The sequence below is a fragment of the Solanum stenotomum genome, chromosome 6 (assembly GCF_019186545.1).
Source record: "Solanum stenotomum isolate F172 chromosome 6, ASM1918654v1, whole genome shotgun sequence".
NCBI lineage: Eukaryota > Viridiplantae > Streptophyta > Magnoliopsida > Solanales > Solanaceae > Solanum > Solanum stenotomum.
The window spans coordinates 39,654,466-39,666,682 of record NC_064287.1 but is presented as its reverse complement, the minus strand read 5'-3'; the positions used below and the strand labels follow the sequence as shown (position 1 = coordinate 39,666,682).

The following is a 12,217-nucleotide window of genomic DNA, read 5'->3' as shown; positions in this document are numbered from 1 at the left end:
TTTTGAAAAATAAAATTTCTAGAAAAGCGACGAACTATGTCGCCTTTTAGAAATAAAAAAAATTAAAATTAAAATAAAGCGACGGATTTCGTCGCTTTTGTTAAAAATAATTCAAAAAAATAATAATAAAAAAGAGACGTTGTCGATCGCTTTCTAGCGACGCAATCCGCCGCTTTTTAAAAAGCGTTGGGACAGAGGTGACTCCGTCGCTTTTCCGTCGATTTTGACCAAAAAAGCGACACAGTCCATCGCTTTTGGCCGTCGCTTTTTGACAATTTTTTAGTAGTGTGTTTAGATATAGTATTTATTATAGAATAATTATTTATTTATTTTAATAGATCATATATTCGTTCATGGTGTATGTTTACTTTTATAGTAGATGATTTAGTATATAGAGTTTAAGCTTATACATAGAGGATTAAATCATCGGTTCTTATAAGTATAAAGTTTTTTTTTGTTCACAATCTAAGATGGGAATTGGACATGCCATCGGTACGATTGTAGCACAAGATTATATGTAGTTTATCTTGATTATGGGAATGGAATAGTTCCAACTTCTTGTGCTAGTGCATTTGGTATGTATTGAACGAGACCAAGTAGAGATAGTTGCTTTAGACCGACTGACAAAAGTATACTCTCTAAACTATTAAATGTACTTATATTCTTAATCCTGATATAACTATTATGATCTGTATACGTTAATTATCGTTTTGATCTATTAAAAGGTGAGATTCTAAGATGGGTCAATATTCCTAGTAGATTGGATAATGATAATATATATTGGTGAAATAATAAGTTAGTTGACGAAATCCATGTCTCGATATAGAGATTGATGATATGCCTTTTTGAGAAGCTTAAAAGTTTTCATCGTGTCAAACCTTGCAAGTTGATTTATGAATCTGGTACATGAAATAAGTTAAGCAGTGCTCTAAAGGGAATTGATCATTGAATTAAGTTCATCAGGAACTTAATTTGTTGATTAGTATCTATAATCTTAACATGGGGAATTACATATGTGTTTAATGGGGAATTTTGAAATATAAATAGAGGAGTGCAATTACGAATTTCTAGTGGAATGATTTGTAATTTATTATGGTAAGAATAATTCAAATTAATTATTTGGAATTATTTTCATAATAGGAAGCCTCGGTAATTAATTTTGTGGTCCCTACCGTGCCCATATTTAACTAGAACTCATAATCTATTCTAAAGGGAAAAGGGAGAAGTATGTGTCTTTCTCTATTCTAAGGAAAGGGATATTTATGTATCTTTCTCTGTTCTAAGGCAAGGGAGAAGTATATCACTTTCTCTTTTCTAAGGAAAGGGAGATGTACATGTCTTTCTATTCTAAGGAAAGACATGGCATTCCTTCTCCTTGGACTAGGAAGAAATCTCTATAAATAAGGATTCTTCTAACCCTAGAAAGTGGATAAATTTTCTATAAGACACTTTCCCACCCAAGTATTGAGAGAGTTCTGAAGTGAACTTGGGATCACTGTTGAAGACCGCAGAACTGTGGTCCAGTTTGTGGACTAGCTTATGGATTTGCTTGAAGGTTCTAACTTGTCGACTAGCTTGTGGATTCAATTGAAGGTATCTGCTCACACTTCAAATGGTAATTCTTGAATGAAATTTTAGAAAGTTTATGTGCTCTAACATGATTGTACTTGTTCTAGCATAAACTATGCATTGTCTATTATTCATTTAAGTTGTATGATTCTGGTATGCTTCCGTTGTGGATATAATTTTCCAACACATCTTTCGACATAACACTCTACAATTTTCCCTGATTTGCTATCTGTAAACAGTAAAGACTCAAAACTCAAAATGAAGCACAACTACAAAAAAAGCAAATCATGAATTATTTTTAATATGTTAAAAAGGAGATTTTTGAGCCTTTTCTAGTAAAATTTTATATTTAATCAAACAAATCGCAATAAGTAAATAAAGATTAGTGATTATATGCGTTGAGAAATATTATTGGATCAGGTTCACCAATAAAAGAGTGTTAGAGTATGGCTCACAAGCCGATTAGAGTGAAAATACAATATTGGTATCGGATCCACAGGCTCATTTCGATTGTTGACATGGTTGTATACATTACATGAAAATGAGGGTTCTTAGATGCAATTCTTGACTTGTAATTGCATGGTTGATGGTCGTTGTTTGTTTTTGTCGGATCTTGTCTAATGGAGGGTAGCTTCATTATTTAGTAAGTCTAACATCCCATCTGGTCTTATGACGGAGTGCATGGGTAGCTCACTATCGTTGTTACCACTTTGGTATGCTTTTCTTCCTCCTACTCACTATCGTTGTTTACTTTTCTGTAGGTGGTCTTGTGACAGAGTGCATGGATAGCTCTGATCCACCACCCTTCAAAAATATTTTCAAAAAGTACCTTTTATTTTTAGCTAGAGAATCAAAATAACTTTTTAGGAAAATAAATTCTGACCTGAAAACCAACCTCATATAATCGGTCTAGGACATGACCACCACACCCGTACTAAAATACAACCCCGATGATTGATCCAAAATTTGATCTTGAGATCTGACCAGGACCTGACCCCAACTTTTGGATTGAGACCCGACATTCAAACTGGATAGGATATCCGACCCAATAAATGACACCACATTCAAATTTGGATACGTACGATCGACCAATCCAAAATTCGAACCCGTCACTCGAATCGAAACCTGACTTTCAAATCAGGACTTGATCCAGACAACCAACACCTGATGTGAGACCCAACTTTTGAATCAGGACCTAACTCGTGAACCAACAACTGAGTTTGTATTCACACTTTGCTTGATATTAGTGAAAACAACTTGAAATCCTGTGTGAAGGGTCGTAGTTTTTTACTCCCTTGAGCAATGACGTTTCCGCGTAAAACTTTTTGTCTTTATTGTTAAGTACTTTATCGCATTCTAGCAAACTATTTACCTGGAACTACAGTTCACGGTGGACTACCACATCTCAAAACCTAACTGTTTTTATACGATTTATGAAAAATTCATAAAAAAATTACCCTGTTTGTATATTGACAAGTGAAATATACCAATGGAGTTCTAAAAAATTCCTAATTGTATAATAGAGAATTTGTATATACTTATCCTATTTGTATATTCGCGCACGAAATATACAAACTGCGCGAAATATACAAATCGCAACCTCCATAGCAAACAAAACTATAACTATGGAGCACAATTATCGAAACTATATCTATAAAGCCTTATTATGTCTATTATGGTTGCTATTTCTGGTTTTTTCTCAATAAAAAAGGAAAAATTACTTAAATACACAACTTGTTTTACCATATTTTCAAATATTTCCTACCATTTGAAAAAAAATACAAAAATCCCTACTCCCTCTTATTCTTAGATACATCACTTTACATGATGTATCGGTTGGATACATCACTTTACGCGATGTATAGGAACATACGTGATATATGTTGATATTATCCGTTAATTGTATCTGATACAATTATTAGACCTGTATCTCATACAATAATAAGATATATGTTAAGGATTTATGGACTACTCAAATACATGAAACATCAATAATATGGACAGATACATTGTCCTCGTTTTGACTGGTAGACTTGGGCTTTAGAAGATTATGGCCCTATTAGGAAAATATCTATTAAGACTTAAGTCTTAAGTAAAGCATTTTAAGAAGTTATAAAACAAACAATTTAACCTAAAATTAGGACAACTTCAGCCGTCAAAGATGGAAGAAGACAAAATTCCTCAAGATATTACCATCCAAATTTTCTCATGGCTTCCAGTTAAGTCTTTAATCTGTTTTAGGTGTGTTTCGAAATTTCATAATTCAATTGTGTTGGAACCAAATTTTGTGGATCTCCATTTATCCAATTATTCTAAGATCAATGGTGGTGATACTAAGTTGATTGCATGCGTAGACGATGTTTGTTACGCTATAGAAGATCATCATGATGAAGAAGATGGAAATGCCACCAAGTATCATCAAATTGACAATTTTAGTAAGCTGTATGATCGAATTATTAATTTTCGTTTAGATTATAATTATCATTTTGAGTCGGATAATGGGTTGTTTTGTATATGGGATCTGAAGTATATTGCCATTTGCAATCCCGCTACTAGAGAAGTAAGATTTCTTCCTGATGTTCCTCATGAGGGCGAGGACTTTATATGTTCGATAAGTTTTGAGCCTGAAGAAAACAAGTATAAAGTTGTTGTGACTATTGAATCAAGAGCATGGGTTTTCACTTTAGGCATAGATAAATCATGGAGAGAAATGATTAAATATGACAAACATGGTTTTTCTATTGCAGGATACATATCTGGAATTTGCATTAGTGGGATTATCTATCGGGTTAGCCTTGATCCGGACTATTGTATAGTTGCGTTTGATGTTAAATCAGAAATTTTCACCAGTATCACAATGTCGATTGAATTATGTCGTAAGTTTAGCGATTGTGATAATATGCTAATAGAAGTGAATGGAAAATTAGGAATCATGAATTATTGTGATTATTGGTTTTGTAACGACATTTATCTATGGGTTTTTGATGAAGACGAAGAATAGAAACATGAGATACTTCATTTTCCTTTAGAAAGGGAACCTAATGAGTTTTACGTGCATCCATTTACGATTCGCAAGTATGGTGCTGAAGAAATTGTATTTGCAATACACATAACATCAAGAAGTCTTGATAATGTTATGGTTTTTTATTTTTATGATATGAAGAATAAGAGTTGGAGACATTTTGAGGTCCAAGAATTTCCTGGCCAGATTGAAAGCATTTGTACTTATAGTGAAACCCTCTTCCCTCTAGAAAATATTGGCAGTGTTCATCACCAAGTATAACTACAACAAGACAATTATATTTGAATTATATATATTGCTTTTATATGTAAAAGGTTATAGTGGATAGCTAGATTGTAATGTGGAAGCATATTTTGTGGGAATTAATGTAATACATGGTGTGTTTTTGGTTTGGTGTTAATTTGGGTATTTCAACAACATGTGTATCTTATTCTACATGATCAGATTTATCATTAGAAAATGCAAGTGATTCTTTATTTACCCTATGATTTGTAAATATTTTTCTTCTCTTCAACTACAGCCACACTTGTTCAGATCTTTACTACCTACCATAGGGGGATTTTCAAATATTTTTAGTTTTAAATTCCCAACATAAATAAATGGATCGACAATTGGAATAGAATTATAATGTTCAGCACTTTTATACTTGACATACATTACCATTAATGGAGACGTCAAGTTTCTTAATTTTCTACAACTCCATATATACAATGTTTCATGTTTGCTGAAGTAGGCAGTTGGAAGTTGGAGAGAGCATAGAAAACTTATGTTGTTAGCCCTAACAATAAATAGCTTTTCCAAGCTGGGAAAACCAACCTGCAAATGTTGAAGGCCTTGTATTTTATATAGCTTCAAGTACAAATCTCAAACTTGCTGGTGGAAAAGCCTTAGTTAGAATATCAGCTTGTTGTTCTTCACAACTGCAATGCACCAAGTCAACTTCACTGTCACGCCCCGAGCCTGCAGCCTGGACGTGGCCGGCACTCGAGAATCATCGCTGGCCCCCAAGCGAACCCTTGGCTTGGCTGATTACTTAGAGGAAGACTTACTCAAGTAAAATAGGAACTCCAACTACCAAAAGTTAACTCATAATGTCTCAAAACAACATAACTCAATGAATGTTTGAAATTTCTTGAATAAACATAAGTATTCGACTCAAAGTCTCAAAACATCAACAAAGGAAATAGAAAAAAAGACTTCTCAACTACTATTGTCTATGAAGCCTCTAAATATTGCAATAGATGTTGGGACAAGAATCAGGACATCTTAACAAAACAAAAGATAAAGATGTGGAGCCCTCCAGAAGCAAAGAGGTTCACCAAAGCTAGCTGGAGTGCTAATGGTATCAATGAAGCGTCGATTGATGACCCTGAATAATTGTATCTGCATCATGAAAAGATGCAGGTCGAATGACGTCAGTACATTGAATGTACGAGCATGCAAGGGGAAAACTGAAACATACAAAGTTGGACTGATAACCGGGGAAGAGATACTCACCTCAACTCAACTCCAATATTAAAGAAATAATAAAAGATGTGATATTAAATTTTTTAACGTAGTAAATGTCTACTCGAATGTATAAAAATACAATAACATACTCTTTGCTCTTATTTGGGAGATGTTCTCTAACCGACAACCATCACTATGAGCTAGGTGATGATACGCTGTCAGAACTATCCTATATCTTGTCGGGGTAGATCCACTAAGTTATGCTTAAAGGCAATAAGGAATTAAAAAGTATGATCATTTACCCATGTTGGCATACATGGTTTATGAGGATTTTGAGACTCATCCCCATATTGGTGCTCAATACTACTCCCAATAATATAAATGCTATTTTGGTGATATGTCCTCTGGAAACTTGTTCTCCAAAATCTTTACAAAACCATTTGTAAGGACCTGGGGAACAATTCTTATACCCACTTAACATGAATTAAACGATTTTATCATTTTGTCGTGTGTTAGCCCATGTTTTTTTTGGTGAATTGGCTTTGGGGAACTTCCTTTCCAAAAACATTATAGAACCATCCATAATGACCTTGGTAACAGTTCCTCCATGGTCCACTTCACTTTTTTTAGCATTTTGGGGCCACTTAATAGGATTTAGGCAGTTTTCTTAATTTTTCGTGTGTTAGCCTATGTATTTTGGGTGATATGTCTTCTAGGATATTTTATTCCAAAACTTTTATAGAATCATCTATAAGGACCTAGAGAACAATTCCTATAGTCTGACCATGATCCAATCAACATTTTTAGCATTTAGAAGCCACTCAATAGAAAATATGCGATTTTCTTTATTTTTTTTGTGTGTGATTGCCCATTATTTTTTGGTGATATGACTTTCGAACACTTTTTTTTTTCAAAACCTTCACAAAACCATCTGTAAGGACCTAAGGAACAATTTTTACAGTTTCACCATGATCCACTCCACTTTTTTTTTAGCATTTGGGGACACTCAACAAGAATCGAGTGATTTTCTCGATTTTTTGCATGTGTTTGGTGATACGGGTTCTAGGCACTTTTTTCAAAAACCTTTACAGAGCCATTTGTAAGGACCTGGGAAGAAATTCCTACCGCCTCATCATGATCCACTGCACTTTTTTTAGCATTTAGGGCACACTAAAAAAGAACTAGGTGATGAGAGAGAGTTGCTCGGATGATAAGCAGCCCTCACTTCCAACCCGAAGGTTGCGAGTTCAAGTCACCAAGGGAGCAAAATGGGTGGGAGCTCCTTGGGAGGGTTAAAAAAAAGAACTAGGTGATTTTCTCAGTTTTTCGTGAATTTGGTGATATGGGTTCTAGGCACATTTTTTTCGAAACCTTTATAGAACCATCGGTAAAGACATGAGGAAATAATTCATATAGCCTCACCATGATCCACACCACTTTTTAGCAGTTAGGGATTGCTCAATAGAATTTAGGTGATTTTGTCAATTTTTCGTGTGTGTTAGCACATTGACTTTTTGGTGATATAACTATCAGGAACTTTTTTTTCCAAATATTTTACAGAACCATCTGTAAGGACCTAGTTAACAATAAATATAGCATGACCATGATCCATGCCACTTTTTTAGTATTTAGGGGCCATTCAACAGAAATTATGTAATTTTCTCAGTTTTTCATGTGTATTAGCCTATGATATTTTTGTGATATAGCTTCTAGGAACTATTTTCCAAAACCTTTACAGAACCACTTTTTTAGCTTTCAGGGGCACTTATTAGAAATTAAGCAATTTTATCCCATGGATTGTTTGGTGACATGCTTCCATACACTTTTTTTCAAAAAGTTCTAAAGAACTAGCCATAAGGACCTGGGTAATAATTTATATAGCTTCACCATGATCCAAGCCACATTATTTTAGCATTTAGGGGCCACACATCAAGAATTGAACGGTTTTCTTAATTTTTCGTGTATGTTAGCTCATTGATTTTTGTTGATATGGATTCTGAGCATTTTTTCCCAAACCTTTACAAAACTATATGTAAGGACCTGGAATGATAACTATAGTCTCACCAAAATCCAGCCCCCACTTTTTAAAATCTAAGGGAGACTTAAACAAGATTTAGGTAATTTTATTAGTCTTTCGTGTGTGTTAGCCCACAAATTGTTTGGTTATATTATTTTCAGAAACATTTTTTTCGAAACCTTTACAGAATCATCTATAAGGACCCGGGGAACAATTTCTATAGCTTCACCATGATACACACCACTTTTAATAGAATTTAGGGGCCACTTACATGGAATTAGGTCATTTTTTTAGTTTTTCGTGTGTGTTAGCCCATAATTATTTTGGGTGATATGGCTTCTAGGAACATTTTTTAGAAACCTTTTCATAACCATCCGTAAGTACATGGGAAAATTTTATATAGCCTCAGCATGATCTATGCCACTTTTTTAGCATTTGGGGCGCAATCAAGAGAAATTAGGCAAAAATTTTTACATTTTTCTTTCATGTGTATTAACCCATGATGTTTTTGGTAATATGGCTTTCGAACACTTTTTTTTTAAAACACTTACAAAACCATCCCTATGGACCAGGAGAACAATTTATATAGATTCACTATGATCTACACCATCTTTTTGGATTTAGGGGCCACTCAACATGAATTAGGCATTTTTTTTAGCTTTTCCCGTGTGTTAGCCAATGGACTTTTTGGTGCTATGGCTTTGAGGAGATTTCTTTTCAAAACTATTATAGAACAATTCATAAGGACCTCGAGAACAATTCATATAGCCTCACCATAGTCCACACACTTTTTTAGCATTTAGGGAGATTCAACAGAAAATAGATGATTTTTCTTAGTTTTTTGTGTGTTATCTCATGGATTTTGCATTTTTTTTCCTAAACCTTTATAGAACTATTTGTAAGGACATGAGGTATAATTCCTATAGCCTCATCATGATCCATGCCACTTTTTTAGCATTTAGGAGTCACTTAATAGGAGATTAGGTGATTTTCTCACTTTTTCTTGTGTGTTAACCCTTGGATTTTTTGGTGATATGATTTCAAGATATTCTTTTTCTGAAACCTTTATAGAACCATTCGTAAGGACCTGTGAAACAATTTCTATCACCTCACGATATTCACTCCAGTTTTTTTAATCATTTAGGGCCATTCAACAATAATTAGACAATTTATCAAATTTTTGTGTGCAACTCCCATGTAGTTTTTTTGTGATGACTTCCCGTCACTTTTTTCCAAAACATTTACAAAACCATCCATAAGTATCTGAGGATCATTTTCTATAGCCTTATCATGTTCCACACCACATTTTAAAATTATTTAGGGGCAACTCAATGGGAATTAGGCAGTCTTTTTAGTTTTTCATGTGTGTTAGCCTATGGATATTTTGGTGATACAGATTTGGGACACTTTTTGTCAAAACATTTGCAGGTCCATCCGTAATGACCTGGTGAAAAGTTTTCTATAGCCTCACCATTATCCACATCACTTTTTTTAGTATTTAGGGGTTACTCAACCTGAATTAGTCGATTTTTCTTAATTTTCCGTGTGTTAGCCATTGAATTTTTAGGTGATATGACTTTCAGACACTTTTTTCCAAAACAATTACAGAGCCATCTATAAGAACCTGGGGAACAATTCATATAGCCTTACCATGATCCTCACCATTTTTTAGCATTTAGTAGCCAATCAATAGGAATTATGCAATTTTCTCTGTTTTGTGTGTGTGTTAGGCCATGAATTTTTTGGTGTAATGGTTTCTTGATGCTTTTTTCTAAATTCTTTATAGAACCATCCGTAAGTACCTGGGAAAAATTCCTATAGACTCACCACGATTCACACTATTCTTTTTAGTATTTAGAGGTCACTCAACAGAAATTATGCGATTTTCTTAGTTTTTGGTATGTATTAACCCATGAGTGTTTAGTGATATGGTTTCTGGGCATATTTTTTTTCAAATCTATTACAAAACCATCTATGAGGATCCAGGAAAAAATTTCTATTGCCTCACCATGACCCACACCACTTTTTTTAGCATTTAGAAGTCACTCAATAGGAATTAGGTGATTTACTCAATTTCTCGAGCGTGTTAGCCCACATATTTTTTTGTGATGTCTTCTAAGAATTTTTTTTCCAAATCTTTACAGAACCATCTATAGACCTGGGAACAATTCATATAGCCTTACCATAACCCACACAACTCTGTTAGCATTAGGAATCACTCTACATGAATTAAGCGGTTGTTTCAATCTTTCGTGTGTGTTAGCCCATAGATTTGTTGGTGATATGGCTTTTGAGCACCTTTTTTAAAAATCTTTACAGATCCATCCATAAGGACCGGGGAAACATTTCCTGTAACCTCACCATAATAAACTCCACTTTTAGCATTTAGGTTCACTCAACAAGAATTAAGCGATTTTCTTAATTTTCGTATGTGTTGGCCTATGGACTATTTTGGTGATATGAGTTCCGGACACATTTTTTCCAAAATTTTTATATAACCATCCCGAAGGACTTGTTGAACAATTTCTATAGACTCACCATAATCCACGCCACTCTTTTTAGAATTTAGGGGCCACTCAACAAAAAATATGGGATTTATTTAGTTTTTCGTGTGTGTTTAGCCTGTAATACTTTGGTCATATGGCTTTCGAGTACTTCTTTTCGTAACCTTTAGAGAACCATCTGTAAGGACCTGGGGAACAAGTCTTATAGTCTTATCATGATCGACTCCACATTTTTTAGCATTTAGGATCCACTCACTAGGAAATTAAACAATTTTCTTAGTGTTTTTGTGTGTGTGTGTTAGCCCTGGATTTTTCGGCGATATGGCTTCCGGGCATTTTTTCCAAATTATCGAACCATATTTAAGGACTTGGGGAACATCTCGATACTAGAGATGGAATGATCAGTCTAATCCTCCTCCCCCTCTTGACCAACAACAGCGGCGGCCTTTGAAGAGCTATTCTTCTTTTAGCCAGAAAAATGTTGTGAGAGTTTGGAATAACACCACCATTCGAAATCGTCATATCTCTAAGAAATTGACAAAGTTTAGCATCAAACCTAATAGCTAACTGAATGAGCCTTGGAACGATCCGAGTCTTTTTGTCGTTTCTCGCTGCAATTCCAGCCAATTCAAGCACCTACAAACAATCGCATGTATGTAAAATTTAGTAATCACAATCCTAGAAATTTGACATATAAAAAAAAAAGAAACTTAAGAAATTCACCTCAGTTGCAAGGTATTCAAGCACCGCAACAAGAAATACCGGAGCTCCGGCACCAACACGTTTGGCATACTTCCCCACTGAAATTGGAGACCAGCTTTGCTGCTACGAGAACGAGACTTTTTTTTTTGCATTTTAACCAAAGCTTTTTCCTTTACCGGCCATTGATCTTTTTCCTTTCAAAGAGAAAAAAAGTTTTGCTTTTTGATCTATAGAAACAAGAGACAAATGACGCACAAGAATTGAACTGTTGTGTGTATGCGAATTTCTAAAGCAATCTGGTTTTGGTATTTATAGCCCACGGGAGTTATAACCCGGCCAATGAGAAGAAAATCACAAGGATTGAACTTGTATGCCGTTGGATGAAAGGGCAAATTTCCATTGCTTGAGATTGCGGGCAACAAGAACACCAATCAGATTCTTATTAAAGATGAAAAATAGCATGCCGGGTTTTTCTTTAATGAGATACTGCTTTTGTGTAAACATGAATATTAAGAGAACATTTTAGAGATAAGAACTGATGCACAGATTAGTCAAAATAAAATTAAATAGTATAACGATGATTAACCGCATTCAAAATAGATAAAAGTATAAATTTTATTCTATACTAACATTACATTATTTGAAGAGTTAATTTATATTCAACTAGAAAGTAATTTTGTTTAGTTATATGTAAATATAATTTTTGAAGTACCTTCTCAAATATTTTCTATATTTGACTTAATTTGTTCACGTATCAAGCAATTTTTTTCATAACAATATAAAACTTATGGTGTTTTACTTTTCATCGTTCATTCAACAATATAGTGAAAAGATAATCAAGATGCCCAAGTTAGAAGATAAATTAGTGAGGTTCCTATAGAATATATAATACTACTATTTAATATGAAAAATAAGGAGATTTTATAACCTATTTATCATGGATTACAAATATTT

At 34.1% G+C, this 12,217-nt stretch overlaps 1 protein-coding gene and 1 pseudogene across 1 annotated transcript; one reads left to right on the top strand and one right to left on the bottom strand.

Annotated features, from left to right (window-relative positions):
• Window positions 1-3,730: 3,730 nt before the first annotated feature.
• LOC125868735 (putative F-box protein At3g10240) lies at window positions 3,731-4,570 on the top strand. The gene has a single exon (XM_049549315.1). The coding sequence runs from the start codon at window positions 3,731-3,733 to the stop codon at window positions 4,568-4,570; it is 840 nt and encodes a 279-aa protein (XP_049405272.1).
• A 6,351-nt stretch (window positions 4,571-10,921) lies between these two features.
• On the bottom strand, window positions 10,922-11,446 carry LOC125868733 (probable histone H2A.3; annotated as a pseudogene).
• Between the last annotated feature and the right edge of the window lie 771 nt (window positions 11,447-12,217).

What these genes read in the sequence shown, in the direction of transcription:
- LOC125868735 (XM_049549315.1), top strand. Translation starts at nt 3,731, where the DNA reads ATGGAAGAAGACAAAATTCCTCAAGATATTACCATCCAAATTTTCTCA.